At 40.7% G+C, this 24335-nt stretch overlaps 2 protein-coding genes and 1 pseudogene across 13 annotated transcripts in view; 2 read left to right on the forward strand and 1 right to left on the reverse strand.

The window, feature by feature from the left end:
- Nucleotides 1-1872: 1872 nt before the first annotated feature.
- Nucleotides 1873-8312, forward strand: LOC127626053 (uncharacterized). Of its 4 annotated transcripts, XR_007968396.1 has the most exons (5): nt 1873-2372; nt 2485-3084; nt 3400-3515; nt 4118-4309; nt 4549-5490. XR_007968396.1 is itself a non-coding variant. In XM_052101584.1 (4 exons), the coding sequence occupies exons 1-4, from the start codon at nt 2429-2431 to the stop codon at nt 7288-7290; spliced, it is 714 nt and encodes a 237-aa protein (XP_051957544.1). In that variant the 5' UTR covers nt 2374-2428; the 3' UTR covers nt 7291-8312. The 4 variants fall into 4 exon arrangements, 2 of the variants coding, with proteins under 2 accessions (XP_051957544.1, XP_051957542.1); XR_007968395.1 differs by lacking the exon at nt 1873-2372 and having other exon boundaries at nt 2374-3084; XM_052101584.1 differs by lacking the exons at nt 1873-2372; nt 4118-4309; nt 4549-5490 and adding an exon at nt 7217-8312 and having other exon boundaries at nt 2374-2771; nt 2904-3084.
- Nucleotides 8313-15746: 7434 nt separating this feature from the next.
- On the forward strand, nt 15747-17307 carry LOC127625765 (blue-sensitive opsin-like; annotated as a pseudogene).
- Nucleotides 17308-19597: 2290 nt separating this feature from the next.
- The window catches only part of LOC127625912 (membrane-associated guanylate kinase, WW and PDZ domain-containing protein 1-like), a 200596-nt gene continuing 195858 nt past the window's right edge, over nt 19598-24335 (reverse strand). For 5 of the 9 annotated variants that reach the window (XM_052101364.1, XM_052101365.1, XM_052101361.1 and 2 more), the window contains 2 exons: nt 23641-23779; nt 19601-21428 (listed from right to left, as the gene is read on the reverse strand). In XM_052101364.1, the coding sequence (XP_051957324.1) occupies nt 20299-21428; nt 23641-23779 (1269 nt within the window). In that variant the 3' untranslated portion in view covers nt 19601-20298. The other 4 variants (XM_052101369.1, XM_052101366.1, XM_052101368.1 and 1 more) reach the window with 4 other exon arrangements.

The raw sequence follows: 24335 nt of genomic DNA on the forward strand, positions 1-24335 counted from the left end.
CCAGATTCAGCTAGAGTAATTTTTCAAATATTCTAACTTTTCTTTCTAGTTTTCTCTTAGTAACATGAACATATGAGGCTAGGAGGGCTGCGAGTTAAAATATGTTCAGCAAACATCTAATGGTCACCTGCTCCTGTGTGAAATATGTCTGCTGGTTACATTTCTGATTCACTCCCAAATTTCAAAGCAGACTCACACCATAGTACTGGTCTTCTCCATTCCTTAAGGGCCAATGTTTGTGCAGGTCCTCCACCTTTAAAAGCTCACCATAGACCACTTCCTGAAAATAGATCAAGAATGTAGACATTACAATCATGGTGTGGCAGCTGCCCAACACCTGTGTATGTTTGTGTCTTTTTGGTTCAGTTTATTATTCAACTATTATTTAAATTGTCAAGCCGGTTTTCGCCTCCTTTCCATTAATCCTGTTACACATTGGTATCAACTGCATTAGCACTTTGGGTAATTAGTTTGTTATGCTGATGTGACCGCTCTAAAACTAATGAAGAAGCCAGTTGGGGAAGATAAACCAGAACATGCAGGTGTCTTAAATAATTTTAAAGAGAGAGAGAGAAATAGGGTGTCAACTCTTGAATTGTTATGCTGAATTGTAATTGCGATACTCTTTGTTGCTGTATTTGTAACACTAGTTCAGGTATCTGTCATGTTGTAAAAGTTCTAACATTACTCTCCAACATCTTCAGAATCAGGCTGGTGATGAAGAAAAGAGAGACAATGAGAAGCAAAGCAAAACAAGCCTCTTCAAAGCTATATGAACTGCTCTCTTATCATTCATTCTTTGGTAATTGTAAAGTGGTTTGTGGTGCCCCTACAACAGCCTGGGAAACAATCCTTTGGGCTATGTAGACAGGTTTTAAAGCACTTTGAGACAATTTACATACAGTGCCAACACTCCTAAACAATTCCAAACAAGCGCACACACAGAAAACAAATGTAAACTGTAACTATTTTGCCTTTGACTCAGACATTCCGGCAAATTAACTGCTAAATGCCACTGTCTTGAGTCTTCTTAAATGCAGAAGCAATATTCCAAAAAATTATTTAGTAGTCATGTCTGTGCGCTCGAAGGAGACAAATGGAGGCGGTATTCTTGGCTGCACTGGAATGGGACTTTTTCCACAATAAAGAGGACAATGTGTGTTTTGTTGAAGAGGTTAACCACTTGTGCATACTCTATGTCTAGCACAGACTAAGCACAGACTAAAGTGATATACCAGATCAGACCTCATCAACATGATCTTGCAGGATATCTACATATTGCTATTAAATGTTCCATAACCCTGACATCAACCCAATTCTGAAAGTTACTGACAAGCACTGTCTCCCATCAGACATCTTTGCATAATTTAACATGTGTTTACCGCCTCCTGTGTTGCTACTGAAACACAGTTTCTGGTCCTGTGGAAACCAGGAAGTAACCATGTTGACCTAATCAATATTGAGCACAATTCAGAGATTGCATTTTTCCTCTAAGATTACATTTTAACTCCACTGAATAAATTCCTGTTGACTGTATTGCATCACTGACAAGTGAATGCAACTCACATTACGACTCACTTTTGGCAGCAATTTGTGGACATTTTCCCTTGAAACTGGACCTCACACATGGCCGCATGTTCCAAAAAACTACCCGCCTTGGCTACTTGGAGCAGTGATTAGAATTTCAGAAAGCATAGACCGATTTTAGAGAAGAACCTTCACTGAATTCACAGTCTGACCTATAATGCAACTCTAACATGGTTTGATTAATTTCATTGTTTTTAACATTGCCATAGTGGTATTCATTGCTAGATCAGGTGCTGTTTGTTTACTGTCTTGAACGCGGGTCGCTTAGACGTGTGTTTGGTGTGTGTGCGCTGTATTTGTGTTGACTTGTCGCATAGTATTCGCTGATAGAATTGTTAGACTTGTTTAAACTTGTCACGTAGGATTCGTTGCTAGATTTGCTTAGACTTCGGGTTGGTTATCCTGTGTGTGTGTAAAACTAACGTCGTTTTAGTGTCTGCAAACAGTGCTTCACTTGTTTTAGAGTATTATTTATTGCTAAAGTGCAGCATAATTTATTTGCGCTGTACAGAAGTTGCGTTTGTTCCAGCGCAACCCTGAGTTTCGGTTTCGGGTGACCACGTGACTAGCTTTGTTGTGATAAGTAGCATTAAGGCGTGGCTGCTTTTTTCCACTTAACGGCTCGTAAAAGTGGTTATTTATTGGACTTAATGCTGACGCGGAAGCGGCAGCGGAAGTGGTGGCCCTCGGGTGAAGCCCTCCTCGGGTAAAGACCTACTTGGGTAAAGACCAGAGAGTCCACCGAGCAAGGACATTGACAAGGCTCCACTCACCAAAGCACTTAAGTATTTTTCTATTCTATCTCTTTTATTATTTTACTTATACATACATACATACTAACATGTCTAGTCCACTAATAACACATGCCTTCAAGCACATCCCTGTTATCTGTTGTAGACCGTTCACAAGATACAGATGCAAGACAAAACGCAACCCACACAACCTATGGCCGCTTTGCACTTCAACACCTGCTCCACTCTCATTCTCAGTGGGACTCTGGAACTGCCAGTCTGCTGTGAACAAAGCTGCCTTCATTCCAGCTTTTGCCACGCAGTCCACCCTCAGCATCCTGGCACTGACAGAGACATGGATACGTCCTGAGGATACAGCAACACCTGCTGCCCTCTCCAACAACTTCTCCTTCTCCCACACCCCTCGACATACTGGTAGGGGTGGGGGAACAGGTTTGCTCATTCATAATAACTGGACTTTTTCACCACAGGCTTCACTATGTAACAATACATCTTTTGAATTCCATGCTATTACTACAATGCAACCCACAAAATTACATGTTGTTGTCATCTATCGCCCCCCAGGTCAGCTGACAAGCTTTCTTGAGGAATTGGATGTCCTGCTGTCCTCCTTGACAGAGGATGGCAGGCCACTTGTGGTTCTTGGTGATTTCAACATACACCAAGACAAACCCCAGGCCATTGAACTGAATACTCTTCTGGCATCATTCGACTTGGATAGAATACACACCACAGCAACTCACAGGTCGGGCAACCAGCTGGACCTCATTTTTACACGTAACTGTACCACCTCTAATATTCTTGTTACACCTTCACATGTCTCTGATCACTACTTTGTTCAATTCAACATGATTCTCCCATCCATTGTAAAACCGCCCCCACCTTTGGTTTCCTTTCGCCGTAACCTCCGTTCCCTCTCACCCTCTCGCCTTTCCACTGATGTCTCTGCCTCTCTTCCCACAATAAATGTATTTTCCATGCTTGATGTAAACACTGCCACAGACACACTTAGCTCTACTTTAACAACCTGTCTAGACAACATCTGTCCTCTCTCCTCTAGACCAGCACGGACTACATCACCCAGCCCCTGGCTGTCTGACGTCCTTCGTGAACATCGGACTGATCTCAGGGCAGCTGAGAGGAGATGGCGGAAATCTAAAGATCCAGCTGATCTAGGTAAATATCAGCTTCTGCTTGCAACTTTTTCAAATAACGTTAAAACTGCAAAAACTTCATATTACCAGACCAAGACCAACAGCACCACAGACACTCGTAGCTTGTTTAGAACATTTAACACACTTCTCTGCCCTCCCCCTCCACCACCTGACACATCACTGACAGCAGATATATTCGCCACATTTTTTACTGATAAGGTTACAGCCATCAGCAATACATTCACAGCACCACACCCTGTTAAACACCTGGCTCCTGTATGCAACCCTTCTTTCCCTATGTTCTCTCCTTTAACTGACACTGAGGTCTCTAAACTCCTCCTCTCCAACCACCCCACAACCTGTTCCCTTGACCCCATTCCATCACACCTTCTCCAGGCCATCTCTCCGTCCATCCTACCGGCACTTACACACATAATTAACACATCCCTTCTTGCAGGCACTTTTCCCACTACATTTAAGCAGGCTCGAGTAACCCCACTGCTGAAAAAACCTGCACTTAACCCCACACAAATAGAACACTACAGACCAGTCTCTCTCATCCCATTCATGGCAAAAACACTTGAAAGGGCAGTTTTCAATCAGATCTCCGCCTATCTCTCACAGAACAAGCTGCTGGATGACAATCAGTCAGGCTTCAAAAGTGGACACTCCACTGAGACTGCCCTGCTGTCTGTCATCGAGACGCTGAGACAGGCGAAAGCTGAATCCAGATCATCCGTTCTGATTCTGCTGGACCTTTCTGCTGCCTTCGACACAGTCAACCATCAGCTCCTACTCTCCACCCTCTCTAACTGGGTATCACTGGAACTGTGCTTGACTGGTTCAACTCTTATCTCTCAGAAAGGTCCTTTGAGGTAGCATGGAGAGGGGAAGTATCCAAGCCACACCAGTTACTTACTGGGGTACCTCAGGGATCAGTGCTTGGGCCACTTCTCTTCTCCATATACACAACATCACTGGGACCCATCATTCAGTCACATGTTTTCTCTTACCACTGCTACGCTGATGACACGCAACTCTACTTGTCGTTCCAGCCCAACGACACCACAGTGACCGCTCGAATCGCTGCCTGTCTGGCAGACATCTCAGCCTGGATGAAGGAACACCACCTTCAACTCAACCCTGCCAAGACCGAACTCCTTGTCTTTCAAGCCAACCCGGCTGTTGAACACAACATCACCGTGCAGCTGGGTCCAACTACAGTTTCGCCTTCCAAAACGGTCAGAAATCTAGGGGTAACCATTGATGATGAGCTAAATTTCACAGACCACATTTCAAAAACTGCAAGATCATGTAGATTTACACTCTACAATATCAGGAAGATAAGACCCTTCCTCTCTGTACATGCCACACAACTGCTCGTTCAGTCCCTTGTCATAACTAGACTGGACTACTGTAACGCTCTCATTGCAGGCCTCCCTGCATGTGCTATTAGACCTCTGCAAATGATCCAGAATGCAGCAGCACGTCTGGTCTTTAATGAACCTAAGAGAGCACATGTTACACCACTCTTTGTCTCTCTCCACTGGCTGCTGGTTCATGCACGTATTAAATTCAAGGCCCTGATGCTGGCATATAAAACAGTCACTGGGTCTGCTCCAGCATACCTAAAAACATTTATGCAGAGCTACGTTCCCACCAGAAGCCTGTGGTCAGCTAAGGAACGTCGCCTTGTCGTACCAAAACAAAGAGGCACCAAAACACTTTCCCGGACTTTCAGTTTCATCATACCACGGTGGTGGAATGACCTTCCCAACTCAATCCGGGAAGCTAACTCACTCTCCATCTTCAAAAAACGGCTAAAAACACATCTTTTCCAAAAGCACTTAACCGGTCACTAAAAAAAATAATTACATTTTTTTTTTAAAAATAATTTACATTTCTTGTTGCACTTAAATCTGTTTTGTATACTATTCTGATGACAGTGAAACTTTGTAATATGGCACTTTTTTGTACCACTGTCTCCCTAAGATGATTCGCTGATGTTCTTCCTCTTTTGTAAGTCGCTTTGGATAAAAGCGTCTGCCAAATGAATAAATGTAAATGTAAATATCTGAAACAAAGTGCAATCTGTTTAAACAGGACTCACTATTCAACATACTGTTGATATGAGCTATTTGTTTGAGAAATGTGGTGCCTGTACATAAATGTCCATGAAATGGGCTTACTCTAGTAGGTAACTGGTAGAGCACAGGTGTAACAATGGCAAGATCATGGGCTTGATTTCCAGGTAATACTCAAACTGATAAAATGAATACCTCGAATGCACTGTAAGTCGCTTTGTATAAAATCTTCTGCCAAATGCTTTAAGGAATAGTTCACCCAAAAAAAAAAAAATTCTCTCATCATTTACTCTCCCTCATGCCATCCCAGATGTGTATGACTTTCTATATTCAGCAGAACACAAACAAAGATTTTTAGAAGAATATCTCAGCTCTGTAGGTCCATAAAATGCAAGTGGATGATGATATACACTTTAAAGCTCCAAAAAATGCATTGACATGTTAAATATTGATCTATTTCTCACCCAAAGTGATTGTTTAGCTTTAGAAGACATTTCTCTAACCACTGGAGTCGTATGGATTACTTTTACAATGCTTGTCTGTGCTTTTTGGAGCTTTAAAATGTTGATCACCATCCACTTGCATTGTATGGACCTGTAAAGCTGAAATATTCTTCTAAAAAGTTTAATTTGTGTTCTGCTGAAGAAAGAAAGTCATACACATCTGGGATGGCATGAGGGTGAGTAAATGATGAGAGAATGTACATTTTTGGGTGAACTATGCCTTTAAATGTAAATGAATGGCACTAATACTGAGATCGAGAACTCAACATTTGAGAGGTTGCATAGTGTTAAAACAATTGAACTTTTTAGCAATTTAAGCTGATATTACGATAATGCTGCTCTGACTATACATTTCCAACACGTGGGCAAAGCAGTGAGTAGTAGTTTACGCAACCTCTTCTAAAGTCCTTGTGTCTCCTCTTCCTAGAACTCCTCCTTTCACATCCCCTTCCTTTGCCTTTTTCCTTTTCTCTGCTTGTTGGTCAGTTCCAAACACACTTAGTAGCTGCTGACGTCAGTGTACTCATAAGCAACCATAGAGACATGAGAGGGCTACATCATTGGGCTCCTCTGCATTTGGGAAATTACATACTGTTTCTAGAAAGTTCTTATGAGGAATAATGCCGAGTGATCGACAGTGTCAGCCTAAAACAACATGTGTTAAGAAGAGATGTGTTTAATACAGTATTTGCTATGTACATCTCTGCCGTATCCTAGTGGTGAAGCAACTGTAATTTTGATATGAATAAAACTTTCAGATGGATTACCTACAAACAAATTATGACATGCAATGCATGATAATAAACCATTATCTCACATGCTATGTGCAACAGTATGTGTAGATATCGTACACTCTGTGTTAAATTTCTGCTAAATGTAGGCCTATGTTAAAGTCTGCACTGTACAAATGAGCCCAGTAAGTGCAAATTAATAGCAAAAAAATAAAGATCAAATATTAGAAAGAACAGACACAAAAACTTCCCATATATAAATGAAATGGATCAAAATACATTAGTTTACAATTTATGGCTTTACTCCTAAAATCACAGTTGTCTACTCACAAATGCGCTGTGTATTTTGGCCTAGTTTTGTATGTATAAGCAAGTGTGTAATCATTCTATTTTTTACTTTCACAGCATGCATGCTGAATGAGATCTGGTGCTTGTCCCGAGAGGCGCAACCGGTGGCCTTTGTTCTACAAGGCAACTGAGCATGCTTACTTGATTTTTCCCACAGAACTGGGCTGCTCCAGCACTCATAATATTCACAGTGGTTCCCATCTGCTCATGTTCTACGTCAGAAATATGTGCCCTGTCAGTTCCTCCTGTCGACCCAACCTATTCTGTTCAGGACATCCTTTGAACACCTTCATATCGAGCACCACTTCCTCTCTTAGATGGTTTGAGCAATGTGTCTAAAGGCCATGAATGGGATATGATAGTACCTCATTACAAGTTACCCCACCTCAGTTGCATTGTCCAAGCCTTACCACTTGCCTCCTTAGCAGACCGGTCCTTAGCAGACCGTAATTGTCATATCCGAGATGTAATCTTCCTGTGAGGATGCAACCCCCTCCCCGATAGTATTCAACTCTTTACTGTAATAGCTGAAACATAAACCAGAATCATTAGCTGAAACATGTAGATATGCTTTCAGATGAATTTGTGGAAGGAAGTCCCAACAGACAAGGAGAAGAGAAAGTTCTGAAAGGGAGAGACAAGCAACCTTGCCAAATGTCCTGAAGCAGGAAAGGAGAGAAACTGCCCAAGTTTGACTGTGTCGAAGAAGAGAGTGTGTGAATAATTTCTGAACAGATCAAGGGATGGAGCGTCGAAATAGTCCATATTCTGGAAGATATTTCCTTTACACAAATGCTATCTTTTACCCTTACATTTTGTGTAATGTCATCTACCTCCCTGGCATTAAAATGTACCAGATTCGGTTGATAACATCTCTTTGATACTAGAGGGGGGTCGGAAATGACATTCAAATGTTTGTAGTTGCAGATCTCCAAAGGAAGTGTATATTAAACCATAACGCTGGAGAGCACATTTGTTAGGCTATTGTAAGTTGTAGGACTTGGACATTTTTAAAACTTATTATAAAAATGTATGAAGTAAAATTAAAGATGTAAAATGTTGACATTGGCAATATTAACTCCATTGCTCAAAAGCTCAGATTGTATAGCTCCCATTAAAGTCTACAAGCCTTTTGTCATTAAAGCAAAATGGAAACAAATGCAACCATTTTCAAGAACTGTTTTGATGATTTCATTTGTAATGAAAAATTGTGTATTCATTTACAGAAATATAATACAAAATATACCCTAGTGGTCTCAGACTCTATGGATGTGTCTGAGAGCTGGAAAACGTTGCCTTCGGAGGCTGTAAATGGAGGTAGGGGGATAATAATGTGCCTTTAAAACTGTTCTGAAAACAGTTTCCTTAAGAGGTCCATTCATACAAAAACACTGTCAGTTATGGAGGCAGCAAGGCACCAAGTCAGCATCTTAGCTTTCGGATGCAAACTATATATCCGGAAAACGCAGCTTGAAAGTTTTTCAGCTAAACTCGGTCTGTGCTTTCCGGAATTTTGAACTACTACCACCAGTATCCGAATCTGGAAGTGATGTTGAATGTCTGGGGACATGTGAGCTCCAGTTTCTGTGTGAAATGTCCACAAAGGGGAGCCAAAAGCAATTGTTAAAGGTGCTGTAAGCATGGGCACCTGAAGGATTTCATCTGAGGGTACACACAGAAATCTGCCTTGTACAACCTTATATCTAGTGGGGTTCAGGTGGCATCCTCACTCTGGATATTTTTTTTGCAAATACAACACCAAAGAATTAAATTCTGGTGACTTTGAGAAAGGCATTTTATTTTCTCGAGTAGAGTAGTGTTCATGTAACTATTGGCCAAAGAATTTCTTCCAGTAACTGTTCAGAACAGATACGTAAAGCAAAACGCACCACAACGAATAGAGCAGAACTTAGGTGTCTCTAGATGCGTTTTTATCAGTTGAAGATCTTTTTAACTTAAAATGACTTGAGATGAGAGATCCCATGAGAGATCCTAAAAACATTAAACATGACGCAGTTGTCAAAAGACATCCATCTAGTGAATGTTTACATGGAAACCGATTGAAAAACACTGAGCGGACGCAAAAATAGGTTCAGTTTGAACAGACCCTTGTTCACATGACATCACTAGCTGAAGATACCTCTCAAAGTTATCTCTCAAAAAGACAGCCTTTTGTCTCAATTGATTGTAGGTAAATTTGCACTGTATTCAGCGCTGTTCGTTCTCTGTATTCGTAAATATCCCGATGCTGTATCTCCAAATTATTCTGTGAGAGAGCAGTTCGAACGAATTGTACTGAATCACAAATCAATTCAGACAGTGTTGTAAGCCCGTTTGGCCAATTCACTGAGAAGAACCAACTCAAAGGAATTATTCACTGTACACCACTGTAGCAAAATAGTACCCTCGGCTGCATGACAACTGTTATGAATCTGAATGTGACATTGAACCTGAATGCTCCCGCTCAACTACTATACTATGAGAACATGCAAAATTATTGAAAGTCCGTGGCCCACGGTTTGTTGTTTACACAGTCTAGAGCTGTTACAGAGATCTGTACGATACTGTATCTCAGGACACTTCAATGATAACTTTTCTGCATACTATTCCATGAAAAATTGCTTACACCTTACCGGTTTGTTTTTAGTTGGGAATCATGTAATACAGTGAAGAGGAATGTATGTTTTATGAACTCAAAAGACTGTAAATTCTTAACCCTTGTGTGTCAATTTAAAAAAGTTACTCAGAGGTCATTAGAGGACAAAAATGTCAGCGTCAAAAAACTGCCATAATAATATTATATATTAATATTATTTTCCACTTTCAACTATTTACTTTTCTTAAACAACATCAGTCCTGATCATAACTACCAAATATTCATTCATTTTCAGGATTTTAACCCTTTAAATGCCAGTTTTGCAAACAGAAATTAGGAAAATGCATGTATTTGCTCCATAGGGTAAACACAAGAAAAATGGTGCCATCTGGTGAAAATATATATTTTTTTATTATTTTGAAGCCAGGGCTCCGGAATGAAAACATAATATTGTAGAATTCACGATTTTATGCTTTAATGGCACTGGGATCAAATATTATTATATATATTTTTATGGGTTTCAGTGGGGACATTTCTTTTGTATTATAGGAAAAAAATAAACACCTTTGGCAAAATGTATGCTGTTGGCATTAACACAACCAAAAGGATCGAAAAAACAAATGAAAAATGTCCCAAAGGAAGCACAAGGGTAAAATTAAATGGGAATGTCCAAATTACACTCGTCAGTCATCATGCAATTACTTAATAGTTCCAACACAGGACACAAACTGTAGTGTGTGATGCTTTTAACACAGCTGCGCAATTGAGAAGTGTCTGTCTACATCCTGTAAGGTACACCCACTGCGTGTTACAATCCCTTCAAATAATGGGTGACATGTTTAAGTATGAATGGTGCTTTACAACCAATAGTTGGATGTCACATTCATACACTGTATTTGTTGTTTACTTGGAGTCCCGTAGCAACCCTACACCTATCCCTATCCCTACCCCTAAACCTAATAACAAAGATTTAAGATTACAATTTGTCAGGGGCCTGGGTAGCTCAGCGAGTATTGATGCTGATTACCACACCTGGAGTCGCGAGTTTGAATCCAGGGCATGCTGAGTGACTCCAGCCAGGTCTCCTAAGCAACCAAATTGGTCCGGTTGCTAGGGAGGGTAGAGTCACATGGGGAACTTCCTCATGGTTGCTATAATGTGTGATTCGCACTCTCGGTGGGGCACGTGGTGAGTTGTGCATGGATACCATGGAGAAAAGCGTGGGCCTCCACACACGCTATGTCTCCGCGGTAATGCGCTCAACAAGCCACGTGATAAGATGCGCAGACTGACAGTCTCAGACACGGAGGCAACTGAGATTTGTCCTCTTCCAGCCGGATTGAGGCGAGTCACTACGCCACCATGAGGACTTAGAGTGCATTGGGAATTGGGCATTCCAAATTGTGGAGAAAAGGGGAGGAAAAAAAAGGTTACATTTTGTCAAATTGCTAAATATACAGCTACATAAAAGTTCTATTAAAAATCGCTGTATCACTAGGTGGCAACGATGAGGAGAAATGTGATGAAAATAAAAAGGAGAAGAAGATGCTTAGCTAAAAGTTTAACCGGTTAGCTTGTGAACTAACTGGAGAACACAGTACAGAGAAATGTAAAATTTCACTATTTATATATTCCGTTTAATAATATGATATGTGACATATAATTGAAAAGTTATTATTTGTAATATTTACATAGTTAAATGTTCTTTCAGCAAATAGAATGGCTTTGTGTCCAAGGGGTTCACTACTTGGAGTGGGCTTGTCATGTAGTGGGTGTTCCTTGCAAGTAGGTATAGCTGCAGGCCGGAGACCACCAAATGGGGGTGGAATCTCCAAAAGAGGGCGAGGTTACTCCAAAAGGGGGTTGTGCCAACTCCAAAAGAGTAAAGGGTTAAGGTTAGGGAAAGGGTTAGCTTAGAGGCTCCTTATATCTTTAATGGCAATTTGGAATTCACACCCCTTTTTGGAGCTATGCCTGCATCTATACCCTTCTCGTTCCTTGTCGTCTTGCAGGACGCAGACAGATACAATTGGAGAAATCGGCAAATCAGTCACAATAGTGGAGAAATGAAAAGCTTGACTGTAACTTTGCAAAATGGGGTCAATGCCAAGATAAAATGTTGACTTCCCATGTGATCATGTTGGTATATCTGATAGGTTAGTTGGCTAATTTTACAGTAATTGGCATCTGATTATGACCTGTTCGTTGTTCACTCTCTGTTCAGTTTTGATTCAAAACAATAATTACTCTGGATGTTCATATCTGAAGGATACCTCTCAAACGTTGCCTTTCCACAGTGAAGTGAATACATTGTGTACTATCAAAGAGCCTAACATCAGCCTGGGCTGTTAAATAAAGTTAAGTTAGTAAATGATCAGCTGATGTCAGGCAAGAGCAATGTCTTCTACAGTCTCTATATTATCTTATTAACATAACTAATGACAGTCTCCAGATATATTTTCTCTCTTTATTCTTCAAGGCTAAGACAAATGGACATTTTGGTGTGCTCTGCTCATATTTTGCTCACTTATCATGTTTAGGTCTGTTCTGAGTCCAAACTGAGTGTCACGGTTTCATTAGAACAGATTAATCAACATTAAGGAGACCAGTTCAAATGAACCCTACAGTCAGGCCAGTGATACAAATGAGTTATACAGTAAGAGCAGTCTTTATAATGAATCTTGTGTAGGAATGACTAAAGTCACTTTATCTGTTCATAAGATACACAGCAGACTCAAGGCTTACACCTCTTTTATCAAAACCCAGCCTGCTGGAAGTCTAACACAAAGAGAGGCTAAACAGACATTACTGTTCAACTGATCCGTCTTTAGAATTTGCTGAGGGAAGGTTATAGTTTGGTTTAAGGTTCAGCCCTAGGTTGAAGCAGTTGAAGAATTTTGGATAAAATTGGAGAGAGACTGTCCAGGCATTAGTAGCTAATTCAACTCTCCATTGATTCACCCTCTTGGGAGTGTGACTAAAAGGAAACATCTCCTTAAAAAGGCCAGCATTAAAGGGATAGTTCACCCAAAAATGAAAATTCTCATTTACCCTCATGTGAATAACTTGCTTTCTTCTGCAGAACACAAACAAATATTATTAGTAGAAGAATATCTCAGCTCTGCAGGTCCATTTAATGCAATATAGTGCATGGTGAACAACATTTTGAAGCTCATAAAAAGCACATAAAGGCAGCATAAAATTAATCCATATGACTCCAGTGGTTTAATCAAGGTCTTCTGAAGCAATCTAATGGCACTTTTTCACTGCATGTTATGGTTCGACTCGTCTCACCTCTAATCGCTTTACATTTCTGAGCTTGCATTTCCACTGCAGTTTAGTGACATCTCTACTTGGGTGGGATTATAGGTTGATCCTCATATTTGCGCCGCCTCTACTGCCGTAACATCATCTTAAACATGACACAAACTGACTAAAACAATAGCACAACTGCTAGCTGTTAGCTACTAGCTCATTGTGCTGCATAAAGCAGTTGTTGCATGGTGATTTTACACAAGTGTAACAGTTAAATTGGCCTGGTTGTTTTAGAAGCAAGATTACAGTAGTGGGTCAACTAAATAAAGTGAAGCTTTCAAGCAGAGTATAGAGTTAACAAACCATCCTCCATCGTGAATCAACGTCAGTCCAGGGCACTCTCCCTCACATTGCTCGCCGTTTAGATAGCGTCTATTTGGTCGATCCAATTCCACTTTTCCTTGATTTTTCAATTGTTTTTAACTTTTCTGTTGTTAGGTCTGGTGGTAGCCATGTGAGGCCAAAAGCTGAAACACTACCTGAGAGACTTTTTGAGTGGACCATCTGCACCTTGTTTATTGAACACAGCGTGGTTTTGTGCACAGCCATTTCTTTTTTCACAAATCGAAATTCATGTGAACAAATGATACTGTTATCGCTGTTTCTAACTTTAAAATTAACGGGTTGATGTCGCGTGTCGGAAATCCAGTGACACTACTAGTGACGATTCTCCCTGACCAATCAGTGATCTGCAGGATTTTGACATCATATTTAGTATCGACTCGGCTCGCTTGGAACCTCAACCGAGGTGGTACTAAAAAAAGGGTCAGGTACCAGGTACTATCCACATTGGAAAAGCCCCAAAAAGCGAGCAGAGTCGAGTTGTACCGTGCGGCGGAAAAGCCCCATAATTGGGTTTGGATGAGAACAGACCAAAATGTAACTACTGCAACAACCAAATACAGGGCTCCATAAAAGTATCACCATTGCTACTGTTAAGTACGGCAGCATCATGTTCTTGCCTGTGGTTCCTATTTAGCAGAAAGAAGTTGAAAGCTCACTGCAATCAAAATCAACATAAATAAAGTCATACACAGGCAAATCTGAGTCATTTAGCAAAAGATCAGGGGCAAAGATTCATTTGCCAGCAGGACAGTAATCCAAAACACATTATGAAAGCATGGCTTAGAAAAAATGGACCAGCCAGATCCCCATCTTGAGTCCAAATGAATGTCTGTGTAATGGGATTTATAAATGAGAAATGTATTCCTTTCATTTTTATGAGATGTTTTTTCAGTGAAAAAGTCAATTTTATGTTCATATTCATACATTGTGTAGGTAGGCAGATCTTATTATGAAAAAAACAAGTGAAAGAAGGTCGAAAGTTCTTCAGATGAAAACCAGGAAGGAGGAAGAGCACCTTGTCCAGGAGAACTCGCCACTGCCATCCGCCAGGGGATGGAGGGGTCACTGCCATCTGGTAGGAAGTGGAGGAACCGCTGCCATCAGCCAGGAATCAGAGGAGCCGCTGCTGGCTGCAAGGGGATGGAGGACCTGCTGCCATCTGCCAGGTCACGGAGGAACCGCTACCGTCCGCCAGGGGGAGTGGCTTTGGACCAGAAGATGGCGTGTTCGGGACCAGCAAGCCAGATTTTCCCTCTCTCCTTTCTCTCTCTGACTTTCCCTCTCCCTCCCCTCATCTCTCCCAGTGTCCAAGGAGGTGGGAAAGACCTGCCGGCTGAAGAACGGCCGGAAGGGTGGGAAGGGAGGGGAGTACGTCAAGCAGGAGGTTTTCTGGCCTAAATCGGGCAGTGGAGAAGTGTGACGAGGAGGAGGGCATGGCCAGGCTGTGAGGGTGAATGGCTGGCGCCGAGTCACCTAATCAGCGGGAGGGAGAGATAAAGGGGAGCTGGAGATGCCAGTGAGGGAGGGAGAGAAAGACATGTTATAGTTATGTTAAAGTTAATTTGTACCAAAAGGGGGCATCCCTTCCACTCACAAGGTTATGGAAAGGGTTAGGTTAGGGGCTCCCTATTTCTTTGCTGGCAGTTTGGAACTCCCACGCCTTTTTGAAACTCTGCCTGCAGTAATATACTTCTCAGTTTCTGCATGAAGGCTGCAGGCCGGAGACCTCCAAATGGGGTTGGAATCTCCCAAAGAGGGCAGGGTTCCTCCAGAAGGCGCTTGGTTACTCCAAAAGGGGTAACTTCCAATCACGGTTAAGGTTAGGGAAAGGATTAGAGAAGAGGCTCCCTATATCTTTAATGGCTGAAGCTTTGAAGCTCCTGACACTTTTTGGAGCTCTGCCTGCAGCTATCCACAGTTGTCCTGAGCAACCACTGGGCAGTGCCATAATGATTCTAATTGCCTGTTTTACACATTGTAAAACAAACCGGAATGAGCGATCCAGACAGAGAACAACAACCACCATTTAAGTGTTATTTGGAGTAAAAATGAATTTCATGCTGAACTTGTGCAGCAGTTGGCTGTCATAACAAATTTAAGTAGTTCATGATATCAACGTACCTAACCTTGGACCATCGCTTCATGTCATCAGCTTAGGTGAGGCACTGTCAAAAAAGCAAAACAGAAAACGCTCATCTCGACTCAGTGAAGTATCGGCGCTATAGATTCATGTATTTTGACAACTTCTACAAATGCAATACTTTACCTGTTAAGAATAAATGCTGATGTGGGTGAAAAAACTGCAGACCGGAAACTGAAAACAGGCGAACCATGGAACACTTCTGCGTTCAGGAAAAAGGTGGATATTCTTCACAGTTTCTTCCACAGAGAGGTGCCAAAAGCAATCTGTATAGCGGGTTGTTTTTAGTTGTCAATTATGTAACTCTCACCAAAATGCATTCCTCATTGATTACGTGAATGTGATTACTTCCAGGTTTCAACCTGGGATGTGAGCCCATGTATCTGAGGCTGCTGACGCAATGCGCCATCAGTAGCACCACTGATAAAGGTAAACATTTTTGAACAAGCAAAAAATGCCTGATGGGATATACCGCTTTTCAGTAACTCAACAGAATGGGGTTAATGTCAGGATTATTGAACATTTGTTGGTAGCAACATGTCAACTTCCTGTGTGATCATGGTTATATCTCAGTGAGATAAATGTCACTGACTCCATAGTTGCCTAAAGGTCCCATATTAAATTAACAGCAACAGTATGTTATAGCAATAAAATAAGACTAAATAAGAACGTTTTTACACAATAGGACAATAAAAAGTACACATTTTGAATGGTTAAATATTAAATACTTCTTTTGCAACTGATCCCTGTTTTTGATAATCACCACCAGATGGCGCGTGGAAATGTTATTGACCACGAAATTCACACAGGATTCACGCGGTTTCTTGACGTTTAACTTTTCTTGACGTTCACTTTCTTAATTAGGAAGATACATATATTTGAATCTTTAAGAAGCATACAATATTTTTTTTTTTAACAGATTAGTAAAGATGGTATGACTTCAGTAGTGTGTGTGTCTGTTTCCTTTAGGTAAATTATTTTGAAGGTCTAAACAGATAAAAGATAATAAACGCTGAATAAGAAACTTTTCCATTCTAAACAACAACAACAAAAATAAATAAATAAATAAATAAATAAATAAATATATAAATAAATATATATATATATATATATATATATATATATATATATATATATATATATATATATATATAGAGGGTGCAGACTTTTACATTCCCATGTTTAGTGTGACCGGTGCGGTATGCAGCCCTTACGAGTACCCACATTAATATTGGCAGCACCATGGGCATTCTACTGCATAACTGGTTACATGTTCTTCCTCATCATTACCTGCAACTTTCTCACACTGTACGCAACGATCCAAAAAAAGAAGCTTCAAACGCCCCTGAATTATATCCTTCTGAATCTGGCTGTAGCTGACCTCTGCGTGGTTTTTGGTGGATTCACCACCACACCCTCTACACCTCTTTGCATGGATATTTTGTCCTGGGCCTTGAAGGCTTCAACATGTAGTCACTTTGCCACACTGGTGAAATTGCACTCTGGTCTCTTGTTGTCTTGGCTGTTGAGAGATGGGTGGTGGTCTGTAAGCCGTTTAGCAATTTCCGCTTTGGAATGCTCCACGCCACCTATGGTGTTGCCGTCCCATGGCTAATGGCCTGTTTGTGTGCCGTACCCTCTCTCCTCGGATGGTTTAGCTACATACCTGAGGGTTTGCAGTGTTCATGTGGAGTGGACTATTACACGTTGAAACCGGAGGCTGAGAATGTGTCTTTCATCATATGTTTGTAGTTCATTTCTAAATAAAACATTTCAGGTCGAATCAACGTGTTTCCTCGATCACTTTTTTCATTGGAATCCATTTATTGTCAAATAATTCCCTTAAGTTTTTTTTTGTGCCATGTTCTCTAGAAACAAATGCTTATAGAACTATAAAAATTACCTTGAGGTAACTATAGCAACCCAGAAACCTCATACACTCCCCAAGATCTACAACAGAATACAAATTCTGTATTCTGCATGAAATGAAGAGGACACAAAAACTAGCCGACGTACATACATGCAGATAGATAGATAGATAGATAGATAGATAGATAGATAGATAGATAGATAGATAGATAGATAGATAGATAGATAGATAGATAGATAGATAGATAGATAAAGTGTGATGGATGGGAAAGAGTAATAGATTTAAAAAAAAGACAGACAGGCAGACAGATAGAAAGAAAAGAAAGAGTGACAGATGGAAAATAAAGTGTGATGGATAGAAAAGAGTTATAAAGAAAGAAAGATAGACAGACAGAAAGAAAAGTGTGAGAGATGGAAAATAAATTGTGATGATAGATGATGGATGGGAAAGAGTGATAGATTAAAAGAAAGAAAGAGATAGACATATAGATGGAAAATAAAGTGTAATAGATGGATGGGAAAGAGTGATGGAAAGAAAATAAAGATAAAGAGAGAGACAGACAAGAAAGAAATAGATAGATTAGATAGAAAGAAAGTGATGACAGACAGACAGATAGATGAGAGAGTGACAGATGGAAAGAAAGTGTGATGGTCAGATGGAAAGAGTGATATATAAAAAAGAAAACAGACAGACAGATGGAATAGTGTGATGATGAATGGATGGGAAAGAGTGATAGAAAGAAAAGAAAGAGATGAAGAGACACAGACAGACAAGAAAGAGATAGATTAGATAGAAAGAAAAGGAAGTGATGAGAGACAGATAGATAAGAGTGTGACATATGGAAAGAAAGTGTGATGACAGATGGAAAGAGTGATATATAAAAAGAAAACAGACAGACAGATGAAAAAGTGTGATGATGGATGGATGGATGGGAAAGAGTGATAGATAGAAAAGAAAGAGATAAAGAGACAGACAGACAAGAAAGAGATAGATTAGATAGAAAGAAAAGAAAGAGATAAAGAGACACAGACAGATAGATAAGAGGGTAACATATGGAAAGAAAGTGTGATGGACAGATGGAAAGAGTGATATATAAAAAGAAAACAGACAGACAGATAGAAAAGTGTGATGGATGGATGGGAAAGAGCAATAGAAAGAAAAGAAAGAGATAAAGAGAGACAGACAGACAACAAAGAGATAGATTAGATAGAAAGAAAGAAAAGAAAGTGATGACACACAGACGGACAGATAGAATTCTTCAGAATCGGGCTCCTTTTTATTTGTTGTAAACACTGCACGGGACAATGCTCTTTGTTCCAATCGAAATGTTGGTAACTCGGCATACTTTGCCAATCTAGAAAGCAACAGGTGTGTGCTTTTCATTCTCTAAGATGTACAGTAGGCACCCTATTCTTTTATACAGCAGCAGGACTAAAATGAGGGCAAACTAATAGCCAGTAGCACCAAATTATAACTTCTGTATGTAATTTGAGGATTGAAGTGTTAATATAATAATTTCTAACTTTTAAACATAGCTATAAACGAAAGTCTACAAGCACATTAACAAACAAAAATAATCAAGGTCTAGGTCTTCTGTTTAGTTCTCATAACACATCAGATTATTTTGTACAAAAACAAACTCAAACTAAAAGCTGAATAAAACTACATAAACATAAGGATTATAAAAACAAAAGAACGGTTTTAAAATGCTATTCTGGGTCAATGATGCTGCTCATGCTGCCTGCATATGAATAAATGAAAAGGTATGTCATACAGAAGAGGATTTAGACAATCCCTTTGATCCCTAACCACCCTATCCCTTCCAGGGATGCAGAGAACAAAGTACACCTGATGCACTTCTCTTTTTAGGCATTCACATCATTCTCTGAGAGGACAGCTCAGTCCTCCCATTCAACTGATAACCCGAGAGAGTTCACACTGGATTTAAAACAAAAAGTCAACTTCGTGGGTAGTGCACCGAATCTCTTTTCCTTCACCTTTTGAACTGCCAAAAAGATAAAGTCTTTGTTCTTTCCTTCTCTTTATTTTCCAGGCATGTTGGCAACGTGTTTGAAAAAGAATGCAGTGCAGTTAAAATGGTCTCTTCCTCCCACACAAATCCAGCTTTAATAAATTTTCTTCCTCTCCCAAATACAGGAATTGAGAATTACAAGAAAGACCATCAAAATATGTATATATATATATATATCGTTTTTATTTTTTGCACATTATCATCATAGTTTTATTTCATTATCCCTTCATTCTTTTAAAATGATCACCTCTGAATGTACACATACTGCAAACTGTCAAAAATATACAAACGAATGCAGGCTTGTGCTATACTCTGGTCAAATGTCTACAAAACAGTGGCACTGGGGAAGAGAAAGAAAACAACGAGAGTGAGAGAGAGAGAGAGAGAGAGAGAGAGACAGAGAGAGGACATTGAAAGTGTAAAGACATGCACAGTATATGTCTGAGCACCACATTTACTGAGCTGCTCGGTGCATGAGAGGGATCTCTGTAACAGGTTTTATAATCGGACAGAGGTCCAAAAGGCTGTCCTTTGTGAAACAAAACAAAAAAACACCAAGAATGGTACTGTTAGGCACATAATCGTTTTCTTTATACATAGTCGTCAAACTCGTTAGAACTGCTAGCAGATTTATAAAAAGGGTCATAAAAGAAACAAAACCAACACTTCATGGAACGAAAAAGAAATCACTCTTCTGCTGTTGAGAGTCGTTAAGATGTTCAACAATGAGAAAACACCAGAATTCATATTAATAATTTAGTATCCAGGGTCTATGCAGTCCTTGGATGAAGGCTTATGTGGACAGTAGGGTCTGTGTTTGGTGTCTTTCTTAGCCGACCCATCAGATGCTAAGGTCTTTGGGACTCTCTTTGTAGGTCTTCCTCCTCGGCTCAGGTACGTTGTTGTTGGCTCTACTGTAATTGGAACGGAGCATGCTATAGTAGTCAATCTGCTGGGATCCAGCCTCATCTTCCTCCTCATCTCGGTATGTACTGATAGGAGACAGGTCTCTACCCAGACTTCTTGTCCTGTATGGGGCTGAAACTGGAGACTCGACTCTAGGGTATCTGTCCTGACTGCCCCCACCTCTAACAGGGGAGCGACCCCTCAATAATGAATTGTAGTTCTGGAAGGCTGCACTGGAGTCGGGCGTCCGTACACTGGGCAAGATATCATTACGTGAAGCACCACGGAATGGGTTCAGTTTGCGGAAAGCTCGCTCCATAGGGGAAAGGTCTTCGAAGTAGCTGGGTGGTTCTCTAAGGGTGGGCAGGGTGTCCTCCTGATTTAGCCGGTCCAGGGCTGGCAGCTCCCCAAGCGGAATGCTATCAGAGGAGGATGGAGGCTTTGGAGGAGGAGGTTCCTTTAAGGTCACATCCAGCCCCCTGTCTAACTCTCCATTGTAGGAAGCTGCAGACCGTCTTGGGGGAGACCGGTATCTGGAGCGGTGAGGGGAGCGATAGGGTGAACCATGTCTGCGAGGGGAAGTGTGACTGTGATGGTGTCGTTCTGGCGAGCGCCCATGTCTCCTGCCATATCGGCTGTCCAAGGTGTTCTCGGCGCTCCGAGCTCTCCGCCTCTCTGGCGAGCGGTGCCTGCGGTGGTGGCCGTTGTGTTGCCGATGATGGTGGTGGTGGTGATGGTGAGAGTCATCAGTGCTGGACCTCTTTTTGTCGACCTTTCTCTTATGAGGCTTTGAAGTGCCGCTGTCCTTTTTGTGACCCTTGCTCCTACTTTTCTTTTCAGGGGAGCGTTGTCTGTGGTTGGTGTGGCGGTGGTTTGACTGGTGGCCATGCTCCCTATGGTCCGACTTTTCTTGCGCCCTCTTGTCCTCATTCCGTGATGATTTGTGAAGGTCTGGTGGATAGCTGGACTCCAATGGTGGGCGGGGTTGATTTTCGGGAGGAGCTGCATTCATTTCCGAAACAGTTTGTGCACCGGCGCTGACGCCGTTGCCGTCGTTGATGTCGCCTGTAAAATATGAGTAATTATAGGTGAACTCCATTATCACATACTGACTGAACAAGTGCCATGCTACTTGCATAATAGAAATGTGATGGATTGAAAATGTGATTGTATCATATTTTCCTTATTATACCTCCTTGGTAATTTAAAAGCTATTATTGTATTGCCTACTGAATTGAATGTGCATTTCACAGAGAAAATGATGAGCCAATTATTCAAGCAATTATTAGAAATACCATTAGTATTGATGCAGATGATGATGATACTCATCTGGTAAAACGACAACCTCATGCATTGGAATGCTTTTAAAAGGCAGTTAAAATTAAAAATTGATTGAACTCCAAAAATAAATATATGCATGGACTGGTTTGTGAAATATATCTGTATATGATTGGCAGGAACATTAAAAACCTTAGGTATCTATTGTTTGAACTTGCAGACAAACCTTTCTATGACTCTAATGCGCTACATATAGAAGTACAATTTCCATTTTTGTGAGAGAAACCTCACCTGCCGTAGAGCAACAATGATTCAAAGAGTCAAAGAAGATTTACCTGTACTTGTAAATGGCTTTGGTGGGTGGCATACATGGACAAAACTTATGACAAAAAAATAAACAACACCTAGTAAGTAAAAAAAAATTGCATTCACTGATGAAACCTTTCATTTCGTCTGTAGGGATGTCAGCAAACTTTAAATGCAAGAATAAACCCACTCATTCAGGTCACAATGTCAGGAATGGCCACAGCACTGGCAATACATTCTGTGTAAATGAACTTGCAAGGGACAGTACAGTTGAGTGGAAGCCACAGCACAGAGAGCGGCCAGAGATGTGATGACAAACACCGGATCTACAAACCGTGGTCTGATTTTGGTAGAAAGCAGGCTCTCCTGTCTTTTCAGATCTCATACAAGCACCGACTTGAGGGGCAACCATCGCTAGGGGTGGAAGGAAGAGCCCAGAACAACAGAAAAAGGATAGATAAAAAAAAAGAAGAGAGAGAGGAGTATTTAGATCCCTGAAACAATAGTCGTGAGAGAGTTACGCTCGTTTGCAATGGAAACAGTGTTTATTTGATAAATTATTCAAAGATAGAGATTGTCCATAAAACGCCCCCACCCTTGAGTGAAAAATCAACAGTAGCAGAGCGATCCAGAACCACGCACGCACGCGCACACGCGCGCTCAGCACACACACACACACACGCACACACACACACACACACACACACACACAGTACACATACAGACTCAAATCCCAACCCAGCAGTGAATCAACCCAAAGATGAACACCATATGAAGCAGTTTACATTGCAAACAGAAACAACAAAAGCAGTGAGATGTGGAAAAGAAAATGAGAAAAATTAAAAACACAATGTATAAAAATGGTATAAAAATATACAACCTCACAGAGATATCATGTTGGTGCAGGAAAAGGACACATTATATCACATTCTCAACTTGACAAAATACATGAATGAACATCTTCAAATGGCCATGACAAAAATTAAAAGCATAAAAATAATTGTGGCAAATTAGTACATGAATTTTTCCATAAATATTATGGAAATTGAAAAGAAATAAAAAACATTTAGATATTCACTGACATCATGCGGCACTGACATTATGCTCAATAAGTGAGTTGCTTTTTGTCTGAAAATGATAGCAAAGAATGTAATCTAACAATTGTTTTTATTCAAAAATCGATACTAGAATGTGGAATTAATGAATCATCTGCTTAATGTGGAGTTTGCAATGAAGCAGTTGACATGTACAACGTGCAAAAAGTTCTGTGAATATGTCGGGTACAGCATTGTGAGCTTTCACTGAAATGGCTAATATCACCAGTATGCGTTTGTAGTCATCGAGTCTCTTTAAAGACCCTTCTCAGTAGCTTACATTCACCTTCAATAAATATCATAAATATGTTACAACTCACTGACAAGGTCATGCCACCTAAGAATTATGAGAAGCATGTGCCACAACCACCACCCAAAAGCAACTGGAAATCCCATATCCCAATGTCCCCAACTAGCCCAGTGCACAGAGGCAGAGAGGGGGGGCAACAGCAGAAGGTGGAAGGCCCATCACCCAGTAGGAGGTCAAAGGAAAGGGCCAGTACATGGAAAAGAAGATGTGGTGTTGCCGAGCCCCAATAGATAGAATCCTCAAGGGGTGAAGACAGGGGAGAACGGGATGTTCTCATAGATTGACCCACCATATTCTGGGACAGAGCCGTCCCCCCTCCTTAGGACCAGGTGGACTTTTCGGCCACCGTTTTTGATCAGTTCAATGGCACGTGCGTGCTTCATGCCTTTGGTGCTTTCACCATTGATTTCCAAAATCTCATCTCCAACCTGAGAGAAAGATGCAGAGAGAGGGAGAGAGGACATAAGATAACATTTAGCAAAGGATACAGCTGCAACCATAACTGTGACATCCAGCAAAAACCAGTCATAAATAGAAAAAGACGAAGATAAAGAGAGAGGTAGAATTTCTTTGTTCTATTTTTCTTGTCAGCCTCTGGTTATCTTTGGCGCTTGTCCCCAGGGGAATACCATTTCCACAAAAATGGGTCTTTGGCTGACAACTGGCTCCGCTTCACAGAGTAGGTGTGCTGATATCCTCTCATCTAACTTGCAGAGCTCAACACAGTAACTCTGAATTTCATTTTTTATTTGTTTGCATTTCACTGATGCTAACAGACAGCTTATCACATTATAACTTATTTACTTATGGACTACTATGATATGAATTACATTTTCTCTGGTAAAAGGTCATGAGAGAGATAATGAGGAGAGTTCGAGTATAAATCTGGGCATTAGGGTTTGTTCTCAATTATCATTGTAGAATCAAAACACAGGTCACAGGTTACACACAAGTTAAATTACTAATAGCCACGTAAAGGTGAAG

This window comes from Xyrauchen texanus, chromosome 32 (genome assembly GCF_025860055.1).
Source record: "Xyrauchen texanus isolate HMW12.3.18 chromosome 32, RBS_HiC_50CHRs, whole genome shotgun sequence".
Lineage (NCBI taxonomy): Eukaryota > Metazoa > Chordata > Actinopteri > Cypriniformes > Catostomidae > Xyrauchen > Xyrauchen texanus.

Coding starts and splice junctions, on each gene's coding strand:
- LOC127626053 (XM_052101582.1), top strand. CDS start 2,429: ATGTCTAGTCCACTAATAACACATGCCTTCAAGCACATCCCTGTTATC. Junction 3,085..3,399: donor CACACCACAGCAACTCACAG/GTCGGGCAACCA, acceptor TCTCTCCTCTAG/ACCAGCACGGACTACATCAC. Junction 3,516..7,216: donor TAAAGATCCAGCTGATCTAG/GTAAATATCAGC, acceptor TTACTTTCACAG/CATGCATGCTGAATGAGATC.